We start from the raw sequence: 11,637 nt of genomic DNA, 5'->3' as shown, positions 1-11,637 counted from the left end.
CCCGCCGCCGCCTTCCTTCCCTGCGGTGAACCCGAAGCGGGGGCACTTTAGGCCGTAGTGGCCTGGCAGTGTTCGCCCAGTGCCCACAGCTGCCCGCCAGCCAGAATGAGCAGCTGCCTCTTCTCCCCGCCTCCAGGCGTACTTCTCCACCTGTGAGTGTGCGGGACGCCTACGGCACCTCTTCCCTCAGCAGCAGCAGCAACTCTGGCTCCTGCAAGGGCAGCGACAGCAGCCCCACACCGAGGTAACCCGCTCCTCCTCCCAGCCAGGCCCGGCCGCCTGGGAACCTGGTGCCCAGGAGATGGGGGGAGCAGCACCATGTTCTGACGTCCCAACTCTAGCTTTCTTACTGGCTGTGGCCTAGAACATGTCACGGCGCCCCCTCTGAGCTTTGGCTCCTCTCTGTAAGATGGACATGAGCACTGGCGATGAGATGTCAGGGACAGAGACAGGCAGCTCCTGAAACATCACAGACCCCACCTGTTCCTGGTCACCATCCATGTGAGCGCCTTTTGTCCTAATTATTCCAAGATGGCTCCTGGGCCACCAGCCATCCCAGCAGCAAGGAAGACGATACCCCCTTGTGTTGGTGGCTCTGAGAAGGGACACTTGCTTGCCCTGTGAAATTTTGCCCCGATTTCATTGGTTAGAATTGTGTCACGTGACTCACTAGCGACCTATCCAGTTCATTCAGAGAGGATTAGTGTTTCCCTCCCAATGGTGCCACCCCAAACAAAGAGGAAAGGGCTAGGTGGGTGTGGGGCATTTGTCTCAGATACAGCCAGTCGTGGTGTGGCACGTACTAACTTATGGTCTAGGTACAGCAGGCAGAGACCTGAAATGCAGGGTCACACTGGAGGGCAGGTAAAGAAGAGCTGTGGGTCCTTGATTCTATCCAGGGTATTAGAGTCAAGGTACTGCTGGTGTGGCATCCTCTTTCCTGGGTGCTGGAATACATGTGGGCACTAGGTGATTTTGGGGAGCCTCGGGCTTTCCTGTCTATAAAATGGAGCTAATAACACAGATGCCAGCGAGTTGATCTGCGCACTGCCTGTATGTCCTGGACCATAGTGAGGCTTGAGGGTTATGGACAGGGGGTGAATCCTAACTGCAGACCCACAGTCAAGCTCCTCCCTGCAAGCCGTGTCCTGCTCCTCTCAGCAGAGATGTTGTCTGTGTTCAGTGATGTCCAGAGCCATTAAAGCCACAGATCTCAGTTTTTTCCACCAAGGTGTGGATGGTGGGTAACAGTCATATGCAGGACCTGTGACCAGCTTTTCTAACCGATTTATATCTTGAAAAGCATGGAATTGGAAGCATACAGATTCTTCTATTAGTAACAGTTTTGTAATACATCTCCCATCTGAAGCCCTTGGGGCAGTCCCGAACTGCAAGCTGAGCACCTGTAGAGAAGTCCTGTTGCCCAACAGGAGGCCTGCTACCCCTGGAGAGGGGCAGGAGAGTACCGTCTAAGGGCCTCACTGCAGCCACCGTCTCTATCAAGATGTGTATGATCACATTTCTATTTTTTAATACATCACACACGTGGGGCGGGGAGGCTACTGGTGACTATAAACATGTGTTAAATGTTATCTTGGAAAAAACGCCCACGAAAGCACATGAGAACGTTCACTCTAACCCTCGCTCTCACTAGTTCAGCATTGGCTTTTCCACCTCTTGCCTGGCTGAGAACTCCTCACTGACACAGGTGTGTGTTCTCCTGCCGGATCCCTTGCAGGGTGGGACAGATACAGGTCCGAGTGGAGGAGGCTGTATGGCTGCTTCTCCTTTAGGGAGATCTTAGAGCAGGGTGTGAAAGCCCAGGCAGCCACCACGCCACCCCTTGACCCTTGCAAGGTGGAAGAGAGGCTGTGTGATCTGCCCTGGCCCCCCCCCCACCCCCCCCCCACCACCACCCCCCTGCCACCTTCTCTCTAACACGTCACAGTCTACAGTAAACATGACAGCTTCCACAAAACTTTAAATCTGCCTTGAACCCGGCCGCTTCCGCAGTGGGCCGCCACAGGACCTGTCTCTTCCAGCCCTGTGAAGCGTCTGTGTGAGGCGAAGTGTCCCCAGCCCCTGGAGCAGCAGAGTGATACAACGGCAGGCCCCAGTCTCCACTGTGTGGGAACACTCCCGGGGTTTAAAACCAAGATCCGAGCAAGGTTCTTAAGAACAGATCCTGCAGCCGGGAAGCTGTGGGGGGAACCGTCTGAACCATAGTCTGTTGTGGAATCAGGGAGCTCTCCTTCCTAGGAAAGCCTTGGCCAGCCCTCCACCCTGAACCCAGTGGCCCTCCGGGAGGAGGCTCCTCCACAATGGTGTGGTATGACACACTGTATTGGTTGCAGGAGGCGTCCAGCCAACTGCTACTCAGGGCCCTGCTGCTAACTGTCCACACCTAGCAAGTGTCCATTTGTGTGCTCACACATGTCCCAGAGCATGGGTACGTAAACATGGCTGGTGTCCTGGACCAGGCAACTACCTATGAAGGCAGCATGAAAATGGTGTATCTACACCCATGAGGATGTGCGGGTGCACATGGCTGGAGACACCATGAGTTTCCTGAGAGGAAGGAGTGGCCAGGCCTCCCAATGTGTACATGTAATGTAGACCTGTCCTGTATGTTCCTCGAGGTGGGTGAGGAGAGTGCATCATGCTATCTGCAGAGACAGCTGTGGCTTCACACCTGTGTCTGTGCCCCCCCATTCCTGTCCCTAGGCTAGATAGGCTTTCAGCTGCAGGGAGGGGAGTGTCTCCCTCCCAGGAAGATGTCACCTCCCCTGCAGGTGAGTCCTTGTCCTCCAGGCCCACTTGGAACCTGCCCTTGCTCCCTAATCTCACCTCCTCTGGTGAAGACAGGCAGCCGGGGTTCAGGAAGCTGGTTGAGCCACCCTCTCTGAAGAGAGTGTATGTCCGTAGGACAAAGGCTTCCCTGCACCCCACACACGCTGTCATAAGGCACTGAGCACACGCAAGCCCCCTGAGGTCCCCTCTTCCCTAAGCAGAGGTATCGTGAGTCCCCTAGCCAACTCTTCACTCAGAAGAACTTCATTAAAACTCACCTCACAGAAGGCTGGCTGGCTTGGTGCCATGCCCACAGGGCCTGCCCAGGAGGGCGGGTGGCACAGGCTGAGCTGAAGATGGTTAGGCTGCTCCCTGGCCCAGCTCTGTATCCGGCCTGCCCTCCTCGTCCCCGCCCCCCTCTGATGGACACACTGTTGCAGGCGCTCCATGAAGTATACACTATGCAGCGACAACCATGGCATCAGGCCCCCCACCCCAGAGCAGTACCTGACTCCACTGCAGCAGAAGGAGGTCTGCATCCGGCATCTGAGGGCCCGGCTCAAGGACACACAGGACCGGCTCCAGGACCGGTGAGTGGCAGCCAAGGAAAGCCCTGGGAACACCAACTAGCTACAGTCTCAGCAGAGCCAGGGGCCTGGGCCATGCCCTGGGAAGGAGGAGGGATGGGCCTCACTGCCATCTACCTGAACTCTCCTCTCGGCAAAGTCTCGCTTGGGCCCATTTGTAGAGGCTCCAGCCCCTGACACCCCTTGACTACTTTAGGCAGGTGCTTGGGGTCAGTGGGAAAGGGTCCCTGTAAGGGCTGTCAGTCACTGTCCTTCTGTGATCCTCTACTGACCAGAGCCCTGCACCTCCTTTGGATGGTGGCTTCTCCCCTGGATCCTGTCCTCTCCAGGAGCTGGAGCATCTCTCTGGCTCCCTTAACCCTGGGGGTGAGAAATAGACCTTTAACCTTCCTGTGCCTCTACACAGAGGTCTTAGCCCATCAGACCAGGCCTATAAGCCTTCCTCCATGTCTGCTTCCTCTCTATAGAAGATAGACAATCAGGAGATGCTATGGCTGAGGTCCGGCTCAGCCTGGGGGTCTCCCAGGATCTCAGGTCCAGCTGTGCTCATTCTCAGGTCCTTATAGACACGTGGTGCTGCCCCTCCTGGTGGTTTCATCTTTAAGAGCCACACTTCAAAGGGTTGAGCACTATGGCACATGGGGGTCACCCCAGCACCCAGTAGGCTGAGGAAGGATTGTCAGTTTGAGGACAGCCTGGAATGCATAGTGAGGCCCTGTCACAACACACAACAAAAACCCTGTATTAGGGTGGGGTCCTCATCTCTGATCACCTTTGCCAGCCTCCCCTGAGCCGTGTCTGTTCTGAGCTGGACCAAGCTGTGCGGGAGCACTAGAGCTCAGGGCAGGCATCCCCACGGTGCCTTTTCTTTGCTTCTACAGCAGCTTTTATACCCAACAGAAGTTACTCTACGTGCCACAGAAGTGGCCCTTCTAACCACTGGATGGTGTGTAGTGCCCTCGCAGAGTTCTCATTTTCCACAGTCCGATACCTCTTTGTTGTTGGTGTTGATGTTTATTTTTGTTGGTTTGTTTTTACATCCCAACCAAAGTTTCCCCTCCCTCCTCACGCCCCCCCCCCTCTGCTCCCCCTCTTCCCTCAGCACACCCACTCCTCCTCCTCTGTTTCTCTTCAGAAAAGGGTCGGCCTGCCATGGTTATCGGCCAGCCGTGGTGTATCAAGTCGCAGTGAGACTAAGGCACCATCTCCTCTCTTAAGGCTGGAAGAGGCAATCCAGTAGGAGAAATGGGTCCCCAAAGCAGGCAACAGAGTTAGAGACAGCCCCTGCCCCCACTGTTAGAGGTCCCACAAGAAGACCAAGCTACACAGCTGTAACTTAAGCGGAGGGCCAAGGTCAGTCCCACGCAGGGTCCCTGGTTGTCAGTTCGGTCTCTGTGAGTCCCTGTGAGCCCAGGTTAGTAGGTTCTGTGGGTTTTCCTGTGGTGCCCTTGACCCCACTGGCTCCTTCCATCTTTCCTCCCCTTCTTCTGCAGGGTTCCTCAAGCTTGGCCTAATGTTTGGCTGTGGGTCTCTGCATCTGTTCCCATCAGTTGCTGGGTGGCCTCTCTGATGGCGGTTGGGCTGGGCATCAGTCTATGAGTACTGCAGAATATCATTAGAAATCGGTTCATTGACCTTTTTTTTTGTTTTTTGTCAATCATGTTTGGTTCTATCCTGTCTTTCGGGTATGCCCCCTCTGGGTCCTGGCCCTCGGGGGTGAGTTCCCTCTCATGGTATGAGTCTCAGGCTGCAGCAGTCATTGGTTGGTCACTCCCACAATTTCTGCGCTCTGATACCTCCCTTTACCACCCTCTTCCCCTCAGCAGTCATTCCCCATCCTCTCCAATGACCCATCAGTCTTCTTGTCTCCGTCCATCTCGGGATATGCTATAGTGCAGCATGCATGACCGGACTCTACCAGTCCAGACTGGCTCTGTTGTGGTTTCAGAGGTCGGGGTGGTCTGTGGGCTCCACCATCCTTGATTTAAGGATGGTTTCGGGTTCCTGCCCTCTTCCCAGTGATGCTCAGGGTCTGATGGCCCTTTGGCACTGATGTCCATGAGGAGTCAGAAGCACACCTCCCAGCTTCTTCTCTGGACCAGCCAGCAGTGGCGTGTAGGCCATCTACCTGTTTTTGGCAGAACATCCTCTCATCCCCAACCACTGTTACCTTTGAAAGGCCCGCAGCAGGCCCGTCCTTGGCATACCGCCTCTCTCCTCCCACCCTCGAGGTATTATTTAATATCCACACTTCCTGTGCTAGCCTTCCCTCTACTTCTCAGCCACCATGTGCTTCGACAACCCCCTCTGCGCTTGTGGACACTGTGTCCCCACACTTTGAGGTGTCTTTTCTTCCATCTTGCATCCTTGCTGGCCCCTTCCTTTAAGATACGGTTCACATGTTATTCCTATAGCTCCAGGCCAGCTCAGGTTGGGGATGCCATTGTCCTTGAGGTCAAGCTAGCTCCAAGGAGAGAAGCATAGGGGTGGCCCAGCTCCTTCTTACAGACTCACCTTCCGGGGGACAGGGGGGGTACCAGTGGGAAGTGGAGATGCTCCACCCTGAGGAAGAGGAAGGAGATCAAGGACCCCATGGCTGTTATCTGCCTGCTGATGCCACTTAGGTAGCTCCAGTTCACTGCCCTCCTCTAGCCCACTGCTGACTTATACCGTGGTCAGACCCTCCTAGAGGATATTGCTTGACCTCTGGAGCCCATTCCCCAGTGGGATTTCCAATCTAACTTTGGAAAATCTGTGGTTCCTTATGTGGTACACTCTGCTAGGCTCAGAAGCCCCCTAGTGGTAGCCATGCCATTGGTAGTTTATTCACATAAGCCAGGCTTCCAGCTGAGATGTCCCATGTGGATCCCATCGCTAAGATGGTCCTGAAAAAGAGTGCCTGCACAGGATGGCAAGCCCCGTGCGTGTCCGCCTTTCCCACTGCCTGCCATCAGTGTCCACCGAGTCTCACCCTGATTTTCCCTTTGGCCACTGTGGCGTGGTTCCCTAACCACCTCCCTCTTCATCACCCCCGGGTCCATCTGGGACTCAGCGACTTGAAAGGCTTTAGCCTTTCTGGGTGGAAGCCTCGCTGCTGTTCTGTTGCTGGTGCAACCCTTCTGGCTGTAACTGCATTTCCCATCCATCCCTTCAGCCTCTCCTCTTGACAGTAAATACAAAGAAGCTTCTAGCATGCATACAAGAGAGCCACCCACCCCTCCTCTGACTCCTTTCACTTCTGGTCTTTCTGCAAGAGGAGCACTAAAGTCATCGGCTCACCCACTAACCCCAAAGGCTGTCGTTTCTCTCGTCACCGTCCCCTTTCTCCCTGGGGATCTGGGGACAAATGTCTCTCCACTTAAAACACTCACAAGCTGCTTCAGTAGGAAATCATACCCCTCTCTCAAGTTTGCTGCTTTGCATTAAGAGTTTATTACATTTTTATAGCAATGGGCTCATCAATTAAGGATCTGGGTAGTGTCTTCTGGAGGTGATGACGTGAAGGGTGTGGCTTAGCGGTGACATGGGGATGTGGTGTAGCTAGAGAGTTTTCTCTCTGGGTCCCGCCAAGCCCTGGCAGTCCAACAGCCCACTTATAAAATAAACACACAGACGCTTATATTATTTAAACTGTTTGGCCTAATGGCTCAGGCTTCTTGTTAACTGTTCTGATATCTTCAATTAACCCATTTTTATTAATCTATACTTTGCCACGTGGCTCATGGCTTACCAGTACCTTACATCTTCCTTGTCATGGCGGCAGCTGGCAGTGTCTCTCTGCCTCAGCCTTTCACTTTCCAGAATTCTTCTCCTCCTTGTCCCGCCTATACTTCCTCCTGCCTGGCTACTGGCCAATCTGTTTTATTTATTAACCAATCAGAGCAACACATTTGACATACAGAACATCCCACAGCAATGTGGCTCCTGCTGCCATTTTTTCTCCCTCTCAAGGGAGCCTCTCCTGCCTTGGCCCCTGGCTCCTCCACCCACCCTTCCTCCTCCCTGTGGGATGAGAGGAAGAAGAGGCTTTGAATCCTCCTACTGTCGTCTCTAGCTCCGAGCCGCCCTGCCCTGGGGCCATCTGTGTTTGGCGACACCCCCTTGCCTCTCCCCAGCAGCAATGACAGGGAGGAGGGCAGGCCGTAGAGCAAGTGTGTTTCCTTTGCTCACAGGGACACGGAGATTGATGACCTGAAGACCCAGCTGTCCCGCATGCAGGAGGACTGGATTGAGGAGGAGTGCCACCGCGTGGAAGCCCAGCTGGCTCTGAAGGAGGCCCGCAAGGAGATCAGGCAGCTGAAGCAGGTCATCGACACTGTCAAGAACAACCTGATTGACAAGGACAAGGGGCTGCAGAAGTACTTCGTGGACATCAACATCCAGAACAAGAAGCTGGAGACACTCCTGCACAGCATGGAGGTAGCCCAGAATGGGGTAGCCAAGGAGGACGGAACTGGGGAGTCGGCTGGCGGGTCCCCTGCACGCTCCCTCACCCGCAGCTCCACCTACACCAAGCTGAGTGACCCAGCTGTCTGTGGGGACCGCCAGCCAGGGGATCCCTCCAGCGCCTCTGCTGAGGACGGAGCCGACAGTGGCTTCGTGGCTGCCGACGACACACTGAGTCGGACGGACGCCCTGGAGGCCAGCAGCCTGCTGTCGTCGGGAGTGGACTGTGGCCTCGAGGAAGCCTCGCTGCACAGCTCCTTCAACCTGGGCCCCCGCTTCCCTGCCAGCAACACCTACGAGAAGCTGCTGTGCGGCATGGAGGCTGGCGTGCAAGCCAGCTGCATGCAGGAGCGGGCCATCCAGACAGACTTCGTGCAGTACCAGCCTGACCTGGACACCATCCTGGAGAAAGTAGGCCAGGCTCAGGTGTGTGGGACAGTCCCCAAGGACAGGCACTCAGAGCTGGATCCCTACCCCTCAGGGCCCAGAGACCCCAACTCAGCAGTGGTGGTGACAGTGGGTGACGAACCCGAGGCCCCAGAGCCCATCACCTGTGGGCCAGCTACACACCGGCCTGCGGCCAACTCCAACCCGGGACTGCCAGTGAGCGTGGTGTGTCCTGTGGAAGAGGAGGAGGAGGCAGCTGCCACAACCGACAAGGAACCCAAGAGTTACTGGAGCCGCCACTACATTGTGGATCTGCTGGCTGTGGTGGTGCCAGCTGTGCCAACAGTGGCCTGGCTCTGCCGCTCCCAGCGGCGCCAGGGCCAGCCCATTTACAACATCAGCTCTCTGCTGCGGGGCTGCTGCACAGTGGCCTTGCACTCCATCCGTAGGATCAGCTGCCGCTCGCTGAGCCAGCCGGGCTCCAGCTCAGCGGGCGGCTCCCAGCTCTGAGGAGGCTGCCAGCTCCCCACTTTTGGCAGCCTGACCACTGATTGTAGGATGCCATTTGCTGCCCGCCCCCCCCATCCCCATGGGCATCCTCTCATCTACTTTCAGGTCTGGAATAGTGCCCCCCACCCCACATGTTAATAGTGTCAGGGATTCAGAAAGGCATCCCAAAGCTTCAAGAGAAAAGGTGGCCAGCTGAAGAGGGAGAAACTGGGAAGCGGTCCCCTCTGGCCCCTCTGGCCGCCCGGACTTCAGACAAGGCAGGCCCTGCTCAGAGAGTCTCCGGCTGTGTTGATCTGGGGATCCTCCTTTCCCTTGCATCCTTTCCAGCACCCAGTCCACCTCCATGTCTTCTCTCCCACGCCACCCCTTGTGCCCTCCTCAGGCTCCTGGACCAGTATTCCCTCCTCAGATGGAGGCAGCCAGGACCCCAAATGCAGAGAAGCACTCCAAGCAGGGTCTGGCTGCCCCGTCCCACTGAAGCTCCAGCCTCTCCTCCTCCCTTGCCCTGGGATGCAAAGTGTGATCCAGCTGGCATGACCAGCTCAGGCAGGAGGGGCAGAGGGCAGGGTAGATTCTGTGTCTGTCTGTCTGTCCTCCAGGCCTTCCCCACAGTCTGTTTTCCTTTTGGCTTCTGGGTGTGTTAGATCTTCATGAGCTGTCCAGTGCCCATCACTGTCCTGACACAGTAATCATGGGATCGGGAGGGAGCGTCGGTACAGAGAAGGCAAGGCCAGCAGCTCTAGGAGCCCTTTGCCTTCTGAGATGAGTCATCTCATCTGTAGCCTAGCGGTGCCTCAGCGAGCTGGGAAAGTCAGAGGCCGCCTGCCCCAGGCCCTTCGTCCTCAGACCCTGCCTATGTTTGCTCTTGGTTCCCTTAGGGTCTTGGTTTCCTGCCCATCCCAGAACCCCCAGGCTGCTTGCTCTCTGGGATGAGGACTTCTGAATCTCTGACCCAGCTGTCTCCAGAGGAAGGTGGCCATCTGGAGGAACCTCCAGATAGGGTTCTGAAGCCACAGTATCTGCCTATCCATGCCAAAGCAGGGTCCCCTGAGTGTGCTTCCTAATCAGGGGCATGGTCAGGCGGTGGGAGCCTGCCTGGGATGCTCCTGGTCCAGTCAGCCTGGGAAGAAGCCCTGATCCTCACCTCCCTCTTCCCAGAGAGGTCATACCTACCTGACTGGCCCCCGCCCAGGGAGTTGGTAGAAGCCTGCATCTCACTCTCTGGCATGGGAGCTTCTCTGGTTCTCTGCTAAGGTCGCTTTGCCCTCACCGATGCCCCGGTAGCCACTACTTGACTCCTGAGTTCTGCCCCTCCACTCTGTGCCCTCCCCAAGGGCACCTGCATGCACTGGGAGTGGGCAGCCAGCCTAGCCATCAGGGCAAGAGCCCTCTGCCACGCGCTTTGTGCCTCCAAAACTCCCCCACCTTGGCTGGGGCCTCAGACCAGCCATCCTTGGTGGAGCACCCCTACCCCAGCTGAACCAAACCCAAATGCCTGAGGCCTCGCTGGGGCTGCCCCATAGGACACTGGGGTGGTGCCATGGAGAGACAGGGGATAAAACTGATCCAAAGTGAAGCCAGGACTGGCCACGGACCCAGCCTCCTGCGCCGTGCACTCATGGAGCTCCATATGTCTCCTTAGCAACAGTCGAAGCTCTGCTGAGAAAATAAATGTATGAACTATATTTGACAACATAAAATCCATATATTTTTCACCATTGGCATTTAGTCCAACTTTGCAGCCCCTCTGTTCCATGTCTTGCTGTCTGGGCCTTCTTGTCGTGTCTCGTGTTTTGGTGGACTTGGGCAGGGCTAGGACTGTGGTCCGCTCTGCTCCCGCTGCCGGAGAAGCCATTGTAAAGCGTCCAGGTCTGTGGAGGCACTAAGTGAAGCTGACCATTCACCCTGCTCCTGCTCGGACCCTAGCCCTGCCTCGCCTACCGCAGGGGTCCTCTTTTGTGAGTTCTGCCTATCAGAAGGGCTCTGCTCCTTGCTGGTGGAGTGAGCAGGTCATTACCCAGCCCCTGGATGACCCTGGATCCCCGCAGGCTGGGGAACAGGTCCTGCTCCTAAGTGTATATAAGCCCAGAGTCCCGTACCTGTGCCGAGGGGTTGCAATCCCATGCAATCCCAGGAAGCGGGCTTGGAGGTAGACACTTTCAGCAGCCTGCTGGTTCCAGATCTGGAGGAGGAGGAGGCTGAGAGCAAGGTGGGACTGGGCCAGGCTCCCCCTTTGATGCTCATCCCCAAAGCTCCCCCTTTCCTCCCAGTTGGCCAGCCCCCATAGGCTGTGATTTGCCCTCTTGCCCTTGGCTCCTGGAGCAGAAATGTTTAGGGTGCTCCTTTCCCCACCTCCAGTCAGAGCTAACAAGGTCTTGAGGAAGTGTCCCCGGGAACTACCTTCTAGAGCTACTGAACCCTTGGAGCGCAGTGGCTGGCAGTAGTGGCTCCTTCGTTCTGGAGCCCTCTGTCAGGGCTTGGTGAGGACTTCTAAACAGAGGCAGCCTTGAGCAGAGTTCACAACCAATGTCTTCAAGCAGGTAGCCTACATAGCTTTTCACTGAGACCCCTTCCCACCTGCACAGGCATCGCGGACAGCAGATCCCAGGCTCGAGGGCCAAAGGCTATTGAGGGGCCTCCACCCAGGGCACTCACAGCCCCCAGGGCACTCACAGCCCCCTCTGAACTAGATGACAACACAAATAGGCCACCGTGCACGCTCACATTAGGCTATTCCCTTGACAGGAACTTCAGGGGGACACGGGAGGGGGCCGTGGGAGGGGTCTTGACTCGCGGTCTCCTTTGTCTTTTTGTTCGGGCAGAGTTGTACCTGTAGCAGACAACTCTGAATTAAAGCATGAACACACGCGCAGCCCCTCGGCCTGGCGTCTTTGTACCGTGTCCTTTCTCTGCGTGT

General features: G+C 56.3%; 1 protein-coding gene across 8 annotated transcripts in view; it reads left to right on the top strand.

Annotated features, from left to right (window-relative positions):
- The window catches only part of Snph (syntaphilin), a 43,378-nt gene extending 31,792 nt beyond the window's left edge, over positions 1-11,586 (top strand). For 3 of the 8 annotated variants that reach the window (XM_016003968.3, XM_076570836.1, XM_016003965.3), the window contains 3 exons: positions 38-244; positions 3,231-3,380; positions 7,550-11,586. In XM_016003968.3, the coding sequence (XP_015859454.1) occupies positions 38-244; positions 3,231-3,380; positions 7,550-8,720 (1,528 nt within the window). In that variant the 3' untranslated portion in view covers positions 8,721-11,586. The remainder of the gene's footprint in view (positions 1-37; positions 245-3,230; positions 3,381-7,549) is intronic. The other 5 variants (XM_076570833.1, XM_076570834.1, XM_042276447.2 and 2 more) reach the window with 2 other exon arrangements.
- Positions 11,587-11,637: the final 51 nt, after the last annotated feature.

This window comes from Peromyscus maniculatus, chromosome 4 (assembly GCF_049852395.1).
Source record: "Peromyscus maniculatus bairdii isolate BWxNUB_F1_BW_parent chromosome 4, HU_Pman_BW_mat_3.1, whole genome shotgun sequence".
Lineage (NCBI taxonomy): Eukaryota > Metazoa > Chordata > Mammalia > Rodentia > Cricetidae > Peromyscus > Peromyscus maniculatus.
This window is presented reverse-complemented; position numbering and strand designations above follow the sequence as displayed.